General features: G+C 41.0%; 1 protein-coding gene across 5 annotated transcripts in view; it reads left to right on the top strand.

The window, feature by feature from the left end:
* Positions 1-12,783, top strand: part of RASGEF1B (RasGEF domain family member 1B) — a 562,949-nt gene that overhangs the window by 183,649 nt on the left and 366,517 nt on the right. For 4 of the 5 annotated variants that reach the window (XM_080666092.1, XM_080666088.1, XM_080666091.1 and 1 more), the window contains exon 3: positions 12,174-12,227. The exons of the other annotated variant lie outside the window; for it this stretch is intronic. Coding sequence is in view for 3 of the 4 variants with exons in the window: in XM_080666088.1 (XP_080522214.1) it covers positions 12,174-12,227 (54 nt within the window). In the remaining variant the exon portion in view is untranslated. The remainder of the gene's footprint in view (positions 1-12,173; positions 12,228-12,783) is intronic. 5 annotated transcript variants of the gene reach the window in all.

A 12,783-nucleotide genomic window follows, 5' to 3' on the forward strand; every position in this document is an offset into this window, starting at 1 on the left:
AGCTAAATATATCGAAGTATCAATACCATTACCGTATGCAAAATATATTAAGGTACATGATTTTCATCTTATCCTCATAATAACCATCCAGCTGGGAAGGGAAAAGTTTATTATGCTTTTTTGAAGATGGAAACTAGTGATGTAATCAAGGTTACAAGAATAATAATTAGTGGAACCAGGACTAGAGCCAGGTGTTTCTGATTCTTAGATCTGGACCCAAGGGTAGACAAACGTTAGCTTTCAGGTGAAATCTGGCCCACTGTCTGACTTCATATGGCCTGCAAGCTAAGAGTCGTTTTCACATTTTTAAATAGTTAGGCAAAAAGCAAAAGAAGAATCATATTTCATGATATATGAAAATTATATATAATTCTAATTTCAGTGTCTACAAAATAATATTTTATAGGAACCCAGACACACATATTCATTTATGTTTTGTCTATCACCCCTTTTATGTAACAGTGACAGAGCTGAGTTGTTGTGACAGATCTTGGGGCCCACAAAGCCTAAAATATTTATTGTCTGTCTTTTTACAGAAAAAGATTGTCAACCCCTGTAATAGGTGATCAATAAATAGCCTCTCTCTGTGTTAGTTCGATAGGGCTACCATAAAAAAGTACTACAAACCGGGTGACTTAATACAGCATTTATTCTCTCATAGTTCTGGAGGCCAGAAGTCCAAAATCAAGGTGTCAGCAGAGCTATGCTCCCTCTGAGACTCTGAGTGGAATCCTTCCTTGCCAATTCCTAGCTTCTAATGGTGGCTGTCAGTCCTTGGTGTTTCTTTGTTACAGCTTCATTCATCCAGTCTCTGCCTCTATCATCAGATGGCCATCTTCACCTCATCTTCCCTCTGTGAGTGTCTATGTCCAAATTTCCCTTATTTATTTATTTATTTATTTATTTATTTATTTATTTATTCTTAATCCTCACCCAAGGATATTTTTCCATTGAGTTTTAGAGAGAGTGGAAGGGAGGGAAGGAGGGAGGGAGCGGGGAGGGGGAGAGAGAGAGAGAGAGATGTGGGGGGGGGGGGAGAGAGAGAGAGAGAGAGAAACATCAATGTGAAAGAGATACATCTATTGGTTGCCTCTTGCATGGGCCCCCGACTCAGCCAAGTATTGAACCTGCAACCCAAGTATATGCCCTTGACTGGAAATCAAACCCTTGACCCTTAAATGAATGGGCCTATACTCTAAACCAGTGGTTCTCAACCTTTCTAATGCCGCGACCCTTTAATACAGTTCCTCATGTTGTGGTGACCCCCAACCATAAAATTATTTTCATTGCTACGTTATAACTGTAATTTTGCTACTGTTAATGAATCTTAATGTAAATATCTGTGTTTTCCGATGGTCTTAGGCTCTACAGCAGCAGTTCTCCACCTGTGGGTCTAAACACTGAGAACACTTGTCAGGGCCAAATTTCCCCTTTTTAAATAAGGATTTAAATAAGGATACTGGTCATATTAGATTAGAACCCACCCTAATAATGTCATTTTAACTGGATTATCTGCAAACATCCTATTTCCAAAAAAGCTTACATTCACAGGTATTAGGGATTAGGACATCACATCTCCTTTTGGGGCCAATAATTCAATTCATAACACTTTTCCCACATAATATGCAACCCCATTACCATTACTCTTCCTTTTTTTTCTGCCTCCTTCCTCCTTCTTCCTTTTCCCTCTCTTCCACCCTTACCTTATTAACTATACCTTCAACATTTATGAAGTCCCTTCTGCGTCCTCACCCCTGTGACCATCACTGTGCTAAAATATAGGGTACAAAGATGATTAAAAGTTGGCCTCTGGCCTCAATGAGTTTACAGTGCAATGTGGAATCACCTATGATAAGTTTCGACAAAGGAGCTTGATAAGGTGCAGTAGAGATTTGGAGGGCTTTTAAGGATCTAAATTTCCTAGTTTCGAGTAGTAATCTTTCAAAGTAGTTGATGTCTTATTAAAGTTCCTCAGCTATTGACTCAAAAATTGTAGATGCTCATATACATAGAATTTTAATATAAAGTTTCCTCACTATTCTTTTGATGTCAGAATATATAGAAATATTTTGCTCTTCTTATTCGCCTCAAATTCCTTCAATCCATCCTTCAGCATTTACCACATCATATTAGGATAGTCTGCTCTGGAAAAAATAATGGGATGACCCAGAGTAGGCACTGTTAGCCTTGTTATATTAAGTTGATGATTTTTAGAGAGACTTGATCTGCCACTGTGTGGGATGAAGCTTGACCCGACCCAATGCCTTTTGTACTGATATGTTGCATTTTGTTGTGTCTTCTTTGTGGCTCTGCTTGCTCCTCTTGGCACTAATTGGCCACATTCAAATACTGTGGTAAGGTGCATGAATTGTGTTCTGATAGTGTCTCCATCCCTTGCCCCAAAGCACAGCACTAGCTGTTGTGCAGAATCCTCCCCACCAGGGTGAAGGGTTTGAGGCACAGCAAGGGAGTTGGTTCTGGTGGCTGTTGTGGAGAGCATGCTCAGGTCCTGTCTTTTACTCCTGTGCAGTTTGTAAACCGTGGAGTTCCTTGTGCTCCCTGTGGATTCAGAGCTTCCTCCAGGTTTCTACCCCAAAGCTACTAACCTGGAAACATCAAAGATTCACTCCCTCTAGGGCAGGGGGGACCCATACTAAAAAGCTAATACCTCTTCTCCCATGTGCCTAGGGTTCACAGTTGCTGCTGACCTTAACTTTGTGCTTGGACTTTATGTATACACTAGAGGCCTGGTGCATGAAATTTGTGCACTCGGGGGGGGGGGGGGGTAGGGGGTTCCTTAGCCTGGCCTGCGCCCTCTCACAGTCCAGGAGCCCTCGGGGGATGTCTGACTGATGGCTTAGGCCTACTCCTGGAGTGGGCCTAAGCCATCAGTCGGACATCCTTAGTGCTGCCGCAGAGGTGGGAGAGGCTCCCGCCACTACTGCTGCGCTCGCCAGCCAAGAGCCCAGCTTCTGGCTGAGTGGTGCTTCCCCTGTGGGAGCGTACTGACCACCAGGGGGCAGCTCCTGCATTGAGCGTCTGCTCCCTGGTGGTCAGTGTGCATCACAGTGCCCCGTCATTCCGCCATTTGGTCAATTTGCATATTAGCCTTTTATTATATAGGATTTCTCAGTCTCTGTTTGACCCAGCCTTTTTAAGGAAGCTTTAAACAAAAAATGTCTTTTAGCCCTAGCCAGTTTTGCTCAGTGGATGGAGTGTCCCAGGTTCAATTCTGGTCATGGGCACATGCCTGGGTTTCAGGCTCGATCCCCAGTAGGGGGCGGGCAGGAGAGAGCCGATGAATGATTCTCTCTCATCATTGATGTTTCTATCTCTCTCTTCCTCTCCCTTACTTTCTGAAATCAATAAAAAGACATCTCTTTCATGAATGCAAAATCTCATTAGCTTTTATAAACAATGCTGAGTAAGAAGGAATTAATATTAAGTTATTGGTAAAGCACCTTTGACATTGATATGAGACTAGAGTAACCTCACATTGTTAGTTTTTAAGTGAATTTCATATTGTACTCTGATGATCCCAGAGTATAATTCTCATAGCACACTCTATTCTAGAAATACTTCTGAAGGCCAATGACCTGAACTTTGACTTAACTGCTTACTAGTTAAGAAAACTTGGGCAAGTCACTTAACCTCTCTGTTTCTTTAAAAAAAAAATTTTTTTTTTTTTATTGATTTCAGAGAGGAATGGAGAGGGAGAGAGAGATAGAAACATCAATGATGAGAGAGAGTCATTGATTGGCTGCCTCTTGCACACTCCACACTGGGGATCGAGCCCGCAACATGGGCCTGTGCCCTGATGGGGAATTGAACCATGACCTCCTGGTTCATAGGTTGACACTCAACCACTGAACCATGCCGGCTGGGCATTTCTCTGTTTCTTAGTGTCCTACAGTGAGTATAACAACTACTTCATAGAGTTGTTTGGAAATTCAAGTGAAACAGTGTGTGTTGAGGAACTCTAGAAATTGGAAGTTTTTCATAAATGTCAGAAGGTATTATATTAGTATTGTTACTAATTAAAATTATGCTATGTAAATCCCAGTCAAAAATACTGTTTTGTTTCTGTTATGAGGTTATAAAAGGCATTGTTATCATTACTGTTAACTACTTGGGTATATCTTAGATGACTGGTTCCCAAGGTATGGTGCATCAGTTTTACCTGGAAATGTGTTAGAAATGCAGACTCCTGGGCCTTGCTCCATATCTCCTGAATCAGAACCTCTAGGATTTTATCAAGACTCTCAGGTGATTCTTATGCCACCAATAGTTGAGATCTACTGGCTTAGAGTTATGCTCAACTGGGTATGTGTAGGCTCTAATTTTGCTGATGTTTTGTACTTGGCCTTCCTTTCAGACATAGAAATGATTCTGAAAGACACAAACATGTGTACCTAAGATGGAGTTATCATTCGACTTTCTACAACATGCCATTTTCAGCATTGACACATAGACTCTAGGATTGCAGGGCCTTGAAGCATGGCCTTTGTTAAACACAAACTTTTTGGAGATTATGGTTGGCATCCAGAGAGGGGGTTTTAAGGTGCTCCCTACTGAAGTGGGATATTAACAGTTGAATGAAATGACTGGTTCAGTCTTTCGTCTCCCTCACATGAGTGTCTACTGATTAATGAGTCTGAGGCTCACCCCTTAGGTACTCTCCCAGGTCTCAAAACAAGTGAGGTACCCTATTGCACAACCTATCCTTTCCCAACCTGCCTCTGGATTGCAGCTATGCCGTGACTGTTATGACAGACAGGTGGATGGTAGTTACTTGGGTAAACTGAAACCCAGAGCTGTAAACGTAATTAAGGTAGAAGAGGGAAAGTGGTGGGAAAACATTAGGGAAATCACGGTGTTGTCACTTTGATCCACAAGGACAGGGGTACATGGTAGGTGTTCAATAAGAATTTATTGACTAAATGAATGAGGAATGAATTTAACGTTTGGGGAGCTAATCTGGTTCATAGGTCGATGCTCAACCACCAAGCCATGCTGGTGGCTCATAACTTATGAGAATCTATCTTATCCCAAATGAACAGACATTATGCCTTGATTGAGTGAACTATTAGATATGTTTAGTTTTAAATGCAGACATAAATAGATTTGATCTTTCCATGGCTCAAATTTCCTCCCATCAGCTTTCCCTTAATTATCCACAAGTGTTCCAAACCTTCATTAGCTAAATAGGATGCAGATGATGGTCATTAGTCTGGGATATAAATCCTGCTGGCATATTCAATGGCTTTTCACTTGGTTAATTGAAATTTTCAGTATTCATGGACTACAAGAAAACACTGTAATTTTATCATTTATTCCAGGGTATAATTTTTTTCCTTTAGCTGGTTGTATTTTATAACTATGCAGTTAAAATAAATAAATATAAATGCCATATTTTGCCTGGAGGGCTACCACTATTTTTAGTGTACATGTATCAATACTAACCTACTAAATATGAAGACCAAATGGAAATTCATACTAGAAATCCTAAAATTGGCTGACTAAAACGTCTGTGAGAGCATCCAAGTAGTATGCACTTTTGGGAGCCATCGATTCAAGGGTAAGAGACTTTCAAATTGTTAGTAATATGAGTAGGCCTAGTCATGACATCCATCAAGGAGTAAGAAATCATCCAGTGTGTCTGTGGGGTGCAAATTGCAGGTATCAAATGAAAATGCTTTATGCAGGCATCATTCCTTTACATGGTTCATAGCTTTCAATGGAATTTGACCATTTATCAAAACTAGCTGGCCTCTGTTTGGTGGTATCTGGCTGAGAACAAAACATACACACACACACACACACGCATAAAGGCACTGATGTTGGACGTAAAATTTCATAACACTACCATCTATCGCAGATATTTAGTTTCTGAATTCCTTAATTTTTATAATCTAATACTCAATGCAATTCTCTTCTTTTGCACACAACTTTGTTCCAATTTAATCATGTCACATGTTTGCTGATTTTACTAGTAAAATATAAATCTTAGTTATAGACATTCCATGGCAGAAATTGTCTCAGCAGAGATAGAATGTATCTATTTCAGTTTTTTTAAACCTAATTTAGCAGGAATAAAATAACATTGTAATAACTCTCAGAGGTATACTCTCCCTTAAAAAGGAGTATAGAACATATGGAGTCTCTTTTCAGTGTTCAGTCACTTTGCAAAACATTCCCGCCCGTGAGACTCGGATAAGCAGCTGCCCTGCCAGAAGTTTCTTTCCATAGGCTGGACTGGATAAACCATCCATCACTGATCCTCCATCTGGGTTCTCTGACCAAGGCCTTATAGTTGTTATTTCAAGTCACTCTTCCTTCTGGGTTGCCTTGGCCTTTCTGCCCATTGGAATATTTCTACACATGGTTGTTAATGATAATTTAACGAAGACATGTTTAAGCACCTCAGTTTTCTGAATTAACCATAATTTGTGTGTCTCAAAGTCAGATGTAAATGCATCTTATAAGCGATGCTTTTGTGGATCACCTGTAAAACTCTTTACCTCTGTATTCAGTCAAATATTCCTTCTCAGAGGATGGAGAAGAGAAGTTGGCAGTATACTCACTGATTTCCAAACAATGTACCTGGTAGACTCAGGCCCATTTTCTCCAAATTAGCCAGAGCTATTATAACCTAAAAGGAAATGCATATGAGTTTCCTTGTTTCATAATGAAAAATTCAAGACCTTGAGGCCAGCAATCCATCATAAGCTCACAAGGAGGTCTATTAAGAAGTGACAAGAATTAAACGCCTCCTGAGCAAGTGGTCCATTTGTTTATCTGCCCAACAACTATCATAAAAGGCTGGCAAAACTGTAAGCTCTAATAAGGGGTCACCATTCAACTAAAGTAAGTTTGCCAGAGCCAGTATCTGTCCTTAGCAAAAGTGTGTCAAAGTAAAATATATTATTGTGGACACAGCAATGCACCACACAGATCTCCCTGTTGCTAGGCTGCCCTCTGCTGTCAGTCCTCTTAGGAAATTGCCCTTGGCTGAAAAGACTGTCAAACTTCAGAGGGAAGGAAGGTAGGGGAGGGGCGGGTAAGGGGGAGAGATCAACCAAAGGACTTGTATGCATGCATATAAGCCTAACCAGTGGTCACGGACAACAGGGGGGTGGGGGCATGCGTGGGGAGGGGTTTGGGATGGGAATGGGGGATGAGGACAAATATGTGATACCTTAATCAGTAAAGAAATTAAAAAAAATCATTTTGCTTATGGTGATGCCCCTTCCCAGGCAGCCCTTCGCCTCATCCCAGCTTGGGACAGGTCTGTCCCATCTTTAGATTTCCCCATTTGGTTGGCTGAGACCTTTGCTGAATTTACACCACAGCCCAACATCTTCCTCTGCTCAGACCTGCCTCCTTCACCTTCCTTCTACAAGTGGAGATCCCAACAGCACTCTCTAATAAGCCTCCTGCATACTCACCTCCATCCCACAGTCTGCATTTTAGGGAGTCTAACCTGCCATCTGTGCCTTTAGACCTTTTCCCATCACCATTGACTATCCAATGTCTTCATGATGTAAGTCTTCATTTCCTGTTAAATCTGCTTTTGAAATTATTATTTTTTTTAAATATCTGCTTGTAGGAAAGGATCTGATAAACTCATTCCTTCTAAGGTGTAACAGACCAACGAATTATAAGACATGAAATATTCAATTTCCCCCTTTTCACCCTAGCATCTCCCAAGGGTTTCTCTATTATGACTGAAAGCCTTATGCTAAAGACTGAGCTCTAATAAGTGAAATTTCAGGCATCAGTGCATAAATGGAAAACAGTGGGGCCCCACCTTTCAAGATTCATTTTGGGAAATTGCTACAATGGTCCGTGCACAGTACTGTTCACCCCATGCTGGTCACCCTGCCAACAGGGTTAGAAGTCAGCACTCCAAAAAAGCCCTGGTGCTTCATTATGCTTGCGCTCCTGTGACAAACGCAGCATCCTGCAACTTTGGTGGAGGGGACTCATGAGGAGTTTCCTCTTTAGTAGAAAAATATTGATGCAACAATCAAGAAGGTCACAGCATGGGTAAGTTGCCATGCTTTGAGTCTTTCATTTTCAGTAATTAAAGTGAACATGTTATGGAAGGTTTAGAAAGCCCACCCAAAGTCATTTACAATAGCTGCAATTAGGGAACTGGAATGCCGGATAGTCTTTAGACAGGAACGGAATGAGACTGACCAAGCGTATAAGTAAAATCCCTTTAGAAAATGGCCAAATTAAGGAGACGGACTCTCATTGACCCGTGCCATACCTCTTTCACACTCCTTCCAGGTGCTGAGAGTTCACCATACATTTGTCCTTCGGCTCAAGGGATTCTTTTCTACAAATGTAACATTTAGAGCTAATTGTATTAATTTTGTTCAGGGAGGCCAATTTCACCCATCTCTGGCTCTCATTTCTCCTTCCTTGTGTTTCTCCGTTACCTGACACTGTTCTTGAAGGTTGAATGGTATTGTTTAATTTCAAAGATCATTTCCCTGGGTTTATAGCACTAATGTCTGACTTCTTAGACACGTTAGTTAATTTACTCTCCCCAGTGGTGTGTCTGAAGCTTAAAAATGCATTTAGTCTCTCAAGTTGCCTGCACACAGTCTTCAATAGCTGGAATTTGGGTCCTCCTCTGATTTTGACTTCCATTTAGGACTGAGAATAAGATTTGAAATCATGGACAAGAAGAGAAATTCCAGGAAAAAAATTGTTGCACTAGCCAGGGAATTAGAATAATTTCTGTAACTAGCTCCTTTAGAGTTTAGACCCATTGTCCTCAACTGGGGGTAATTTTGCACCCCCCAGGGGATAATTGGTAATGTCTGGGGACATTTTTGTTTGTCACAGTTAACATGGGGAGGGGCATGTTTTACTGGCATCTGGTGGGTAGAGGCCAGAGATGTTGCAAAACATCCTACAATGCACAGCACAGCGCAGACACACACACACCACCCCCCACAACAGAGAATTATCCAGTTCAAATTGTTCATAGGCCCGACATTGAAAAATTGATTTAGCCAAACCAAGTGGATAATAGATAATGGACATATGCTAAATAGAAAGAAAACGTATTTTACTACCATTCAGGAGTTTTATTTCTCTTCTTTGGCTTTACTTACTACATGTGAAGCTGCGTTTTCAGCATCATGCTTCCCAAACAGTGTTTTGGGACAAGGACTACAGTTTTGCTTATGTAATTTTTTTTTTTTTTTTTTGGCGTCCATTCAATGCATATTAATTGCATACCTTCTTTGTCTCAGGCACTGGGCTAGGTAATGAGGCCACAGCAGTGACCAAGTCTTGTTAGGTCTTTACCTTCCTGGAGCAGAAATCTGAGAGTGAACAGAGGGCCCCATGCCAGGATGCTCAGGTATACAAATGTGTCAAGATGATGACTGTCACGAGGAAGGTATTTGATTGAAAGATTGCAGGTGGGGTTCTCACCATAGCATGTGAGAACTGTCTCCTTTGGCTTTTCTCTTTCTCGTTAGTGGTATAATCTTTGAACAGCAAGCAAAGATGGCTTCCCTTGCTTCCCCAAGGCATAGAGAAACGAGAGAAGTGAAGGCAAACCTGGCGGCAGCATAGATGAACATGGCGTAGAGCTCCAGGACTATGCTTGGTCCTCCAACACGGCTGCTGTTTGTCAGGGCTGAAATTAGATCAGTGGGACAGATTATGATAAGAAGAATGAATCACGTGCCCTCATTCTCTTTGAGCAAAAATGGCTGTTTCTTTATGGGAGTCATTTTCTTGGTAATTCTGGTGTCTGTTTTTATGAACTTTTCCTCTCTTTTGACTTTTGCTTTTCCTCTTTTCTTCCACCACCAAAATTCTTCCCTGTTTTCCCTTTCCCCCTTTTAATTCAAACTTTCTAAATAACATGTATTTCTTCCCTCATAAACAAAATAAAAACACAAAACTGCCAGCAAACCAAATTTAAGGATCCCACCCAACCTAAATCTTAAGTTTATTTTTTCTTCATTAAAGGTCCTTTTGGTGTGTGTATCCACATCTGTGTTTTCTGTCCTTTAATACTGCATATTATTTTGGGCCAGGTCATGTGTTGGCTCAGATTCTTAACTTTCCCTAGTGCTTGTCCCAAAACAAAATAAAACTCTAGGTGAGGTGGTAAATATTTTTATGAAATATGAGGAGAGCATAGGAGAAAGTTTATATACATTAGATCTTCAAGCCTTATCAAAGTCTGTATTTATTATACATTTCTTTTAGTTCTTTTAACCCTATTCAACCAAAGTAAAATTATTAGTATATATATATATATATATATATATATATATATATTTATCTATCTATTTATCTAAGGATATTTATTGCAGCAAACAAAGAAAACCAACACAAAAGAATCAAAACCTGGAAATCACTAAATATCAATCAATAAAGGAAAGCATACATAAAGTATGGGTATCCATATTATGGAATGTTACATAGCTATTGAGAATAATGAGTCAGTCTATATGAACTGACTTGGGAAGATGTTGACAATATAGTCTAAACAAGATGGTGTGATCTCAAGAAAGAAGTTCTATGTGTGTATATGCAATCCTATATAATAAAAGGCTAATATGCAAATCGACCAAACAGGGGAATGACCGGTCACTATGATGTGCACTGACCACCAGGGGCCAGACGTTCAATGCAGGACCTGCCCCCTGGTGGTCAGTGTGCTTCCACACGGGGAGCGCCACTCAGCCACAAGCTGAGCTCATGGCTGGCATGCACAGCAGTGGTGGCGGGAGCCTTTCCCGTCTCTACAGTAGTCAGACATCCCCTGAGGGCTCCCGGACTGTGAGAGGGCATAGGCCGGGCTGAGGGACCACCCCCCTGAGTGCATGAATTTCATGCACTGGGCCTCTAGTCCTATATAATAAAAGCCTAATATGCTAAGTGTCTGGTTGTTTAGTTGGCCGTTCTACCAATCAAAGCGTAATATGCTAATGATATGCTAAGGCCACTCAACCACTCGCTATGATGTGCACTGACCACCAGAGGGCAGACACTCCAACCGGTAGGTTAGCTTGCTGCTGGGGTCAGGTCGATCGGGACTAAGTGAGATGGGCCAGACACACACTGGAGCCCTCCCACGGTCTCTCCCCTGCTGGCCAACCTCCCATGTCCCTCCCCGGCCCCGATTGTGCATCAGTGGGGTCCCTCGGCCTGGCCTGTACCCTCTCACAATCCGGGACCCCTTGGGGGATGTCAGAGAGCCATTTTCAGCCCAATCCCGCAGGCCAGGCCAAAGGACCCTACTGGTGCACGAATTCATGCACCGGGCCTCTAGTATAATAAATATAATTAATATGTAATGCATGTGATTGTAGAGGAAGGATGAACACAAATTGTTATTATTGGTTACCTCAGGAGGATAGGTTAGAATGGGTATTAACTCATTAAGAATACATATTAGTTTTGTAATTAAAGAAAAAGAAAGATTTACTGAAACAAAAAAAGCAATACTATGTATGTGGGTGACCACAGCTCAGTTGAACACTTCATAGGATAATCCAAAAATAACAAATTTGTAAATTTCAACTGGCCTTGAATGTTTAAGTGCCTTTCTAGTAGTTCATGAGGTCAAGAAAATATATACACAAATATGTCAATCACTGGGATGATGATGTGCTAAAGAAAGAAGAGATGAGATGCAAGCCTGGCATTGCTGTTCAGAGTCACAAACCTCCTGAATGGAGAGAAGCTCCATTCATCACTCAGCTTATAAAAGTTATCATTTGAAAGATTTTTGGCTTTTGACATTTTGGACATATCTCTTGAATGTAAGAGAAAGTACCAGGTGTGGTTGAGAAGGTGAGTTTTGGAGTCAGACAACTTGTCTGAGTTCTGGTCTATTTCTGAGGTGTTTGATCTTTGGCAACCTAATTGTGCTACAATTACCTTGTTTATGAAATGAATATAAATAAGAATCTTTATTTCCCTGGGTCATTGTTGCCTGTAATAAATGTTCCAGTTGTGGGTGTGTGTGTGGCACTGGGAGCAGTGAAAGGCAGATACTTTTTAAATTCCAGAGAAATCAGTGGGGTGCCAGGAAGTGGTACCCACCTTGAATTGGAGATGCACAGGTCTGGGCCAATATCATTACACTCTGATAGTTCTAATGTATCTCCCACCTTCCTGTTTTGCAGACCACCGTTTGCAGCACATTGGGCAGTGAGAAGTCCTTATCTGACTGCAGAAAGGTAAGTCAGCCTCTAAGAATTTCAGCCTGCTGTCAGAGTAATAAAGGCTTCAGAGTTGATGACATTCATTTGAAAAGCAATGGTATCAATGAGAATGTTCTAATGACACATTGTAGCCCTCTGTCTTCAGAGATGGAAATTTGAATGGTTCTCTTTAAGGAAGTGGAAAACTCTGTTACCGTTTGACAGCGTTTTTTTTTTTTTTTTTTTTTTTAATAGAGAAGCCCTGATTCAATATATTTCTATCTCGCTGTTATTTGACATTTTATTCTGCTAGACGAGCCTCAAGGGAGTCCAGAGCAGGCTGCATTGCAGGCATCTATGTCTTTGTTTGCAAATTTAAATCTAATGAACTTAATACCCAATACAATATAAAAATGATTTTGTATTGCGAAAGAAAGCTGATCATATAGCATAAAATCTGGTTTGGATTCACCACAATCAAGTTTGAGAAGCTGTCATGCTTTGCAAAAGGATTAGCCTCCCTGGCGTCTGATGGAAGACATCCCTGAAATGGATCACGTCTCAAGACTGCCTGCTCCAGTAGTAGCAGCAT

Source organism: Plecotus auritus, assembly GCF_963455305.1.
Source record: "Plecotus auritus genome assembly, chromosome: 1".
NCBI classification, from domain to species: domain Eukaryota; kingdom Metazoa; phylum Chordata; class Mammalia; order Chiroptera; family Vespertilionidae; genus Plecotus; species Plecotus auritus.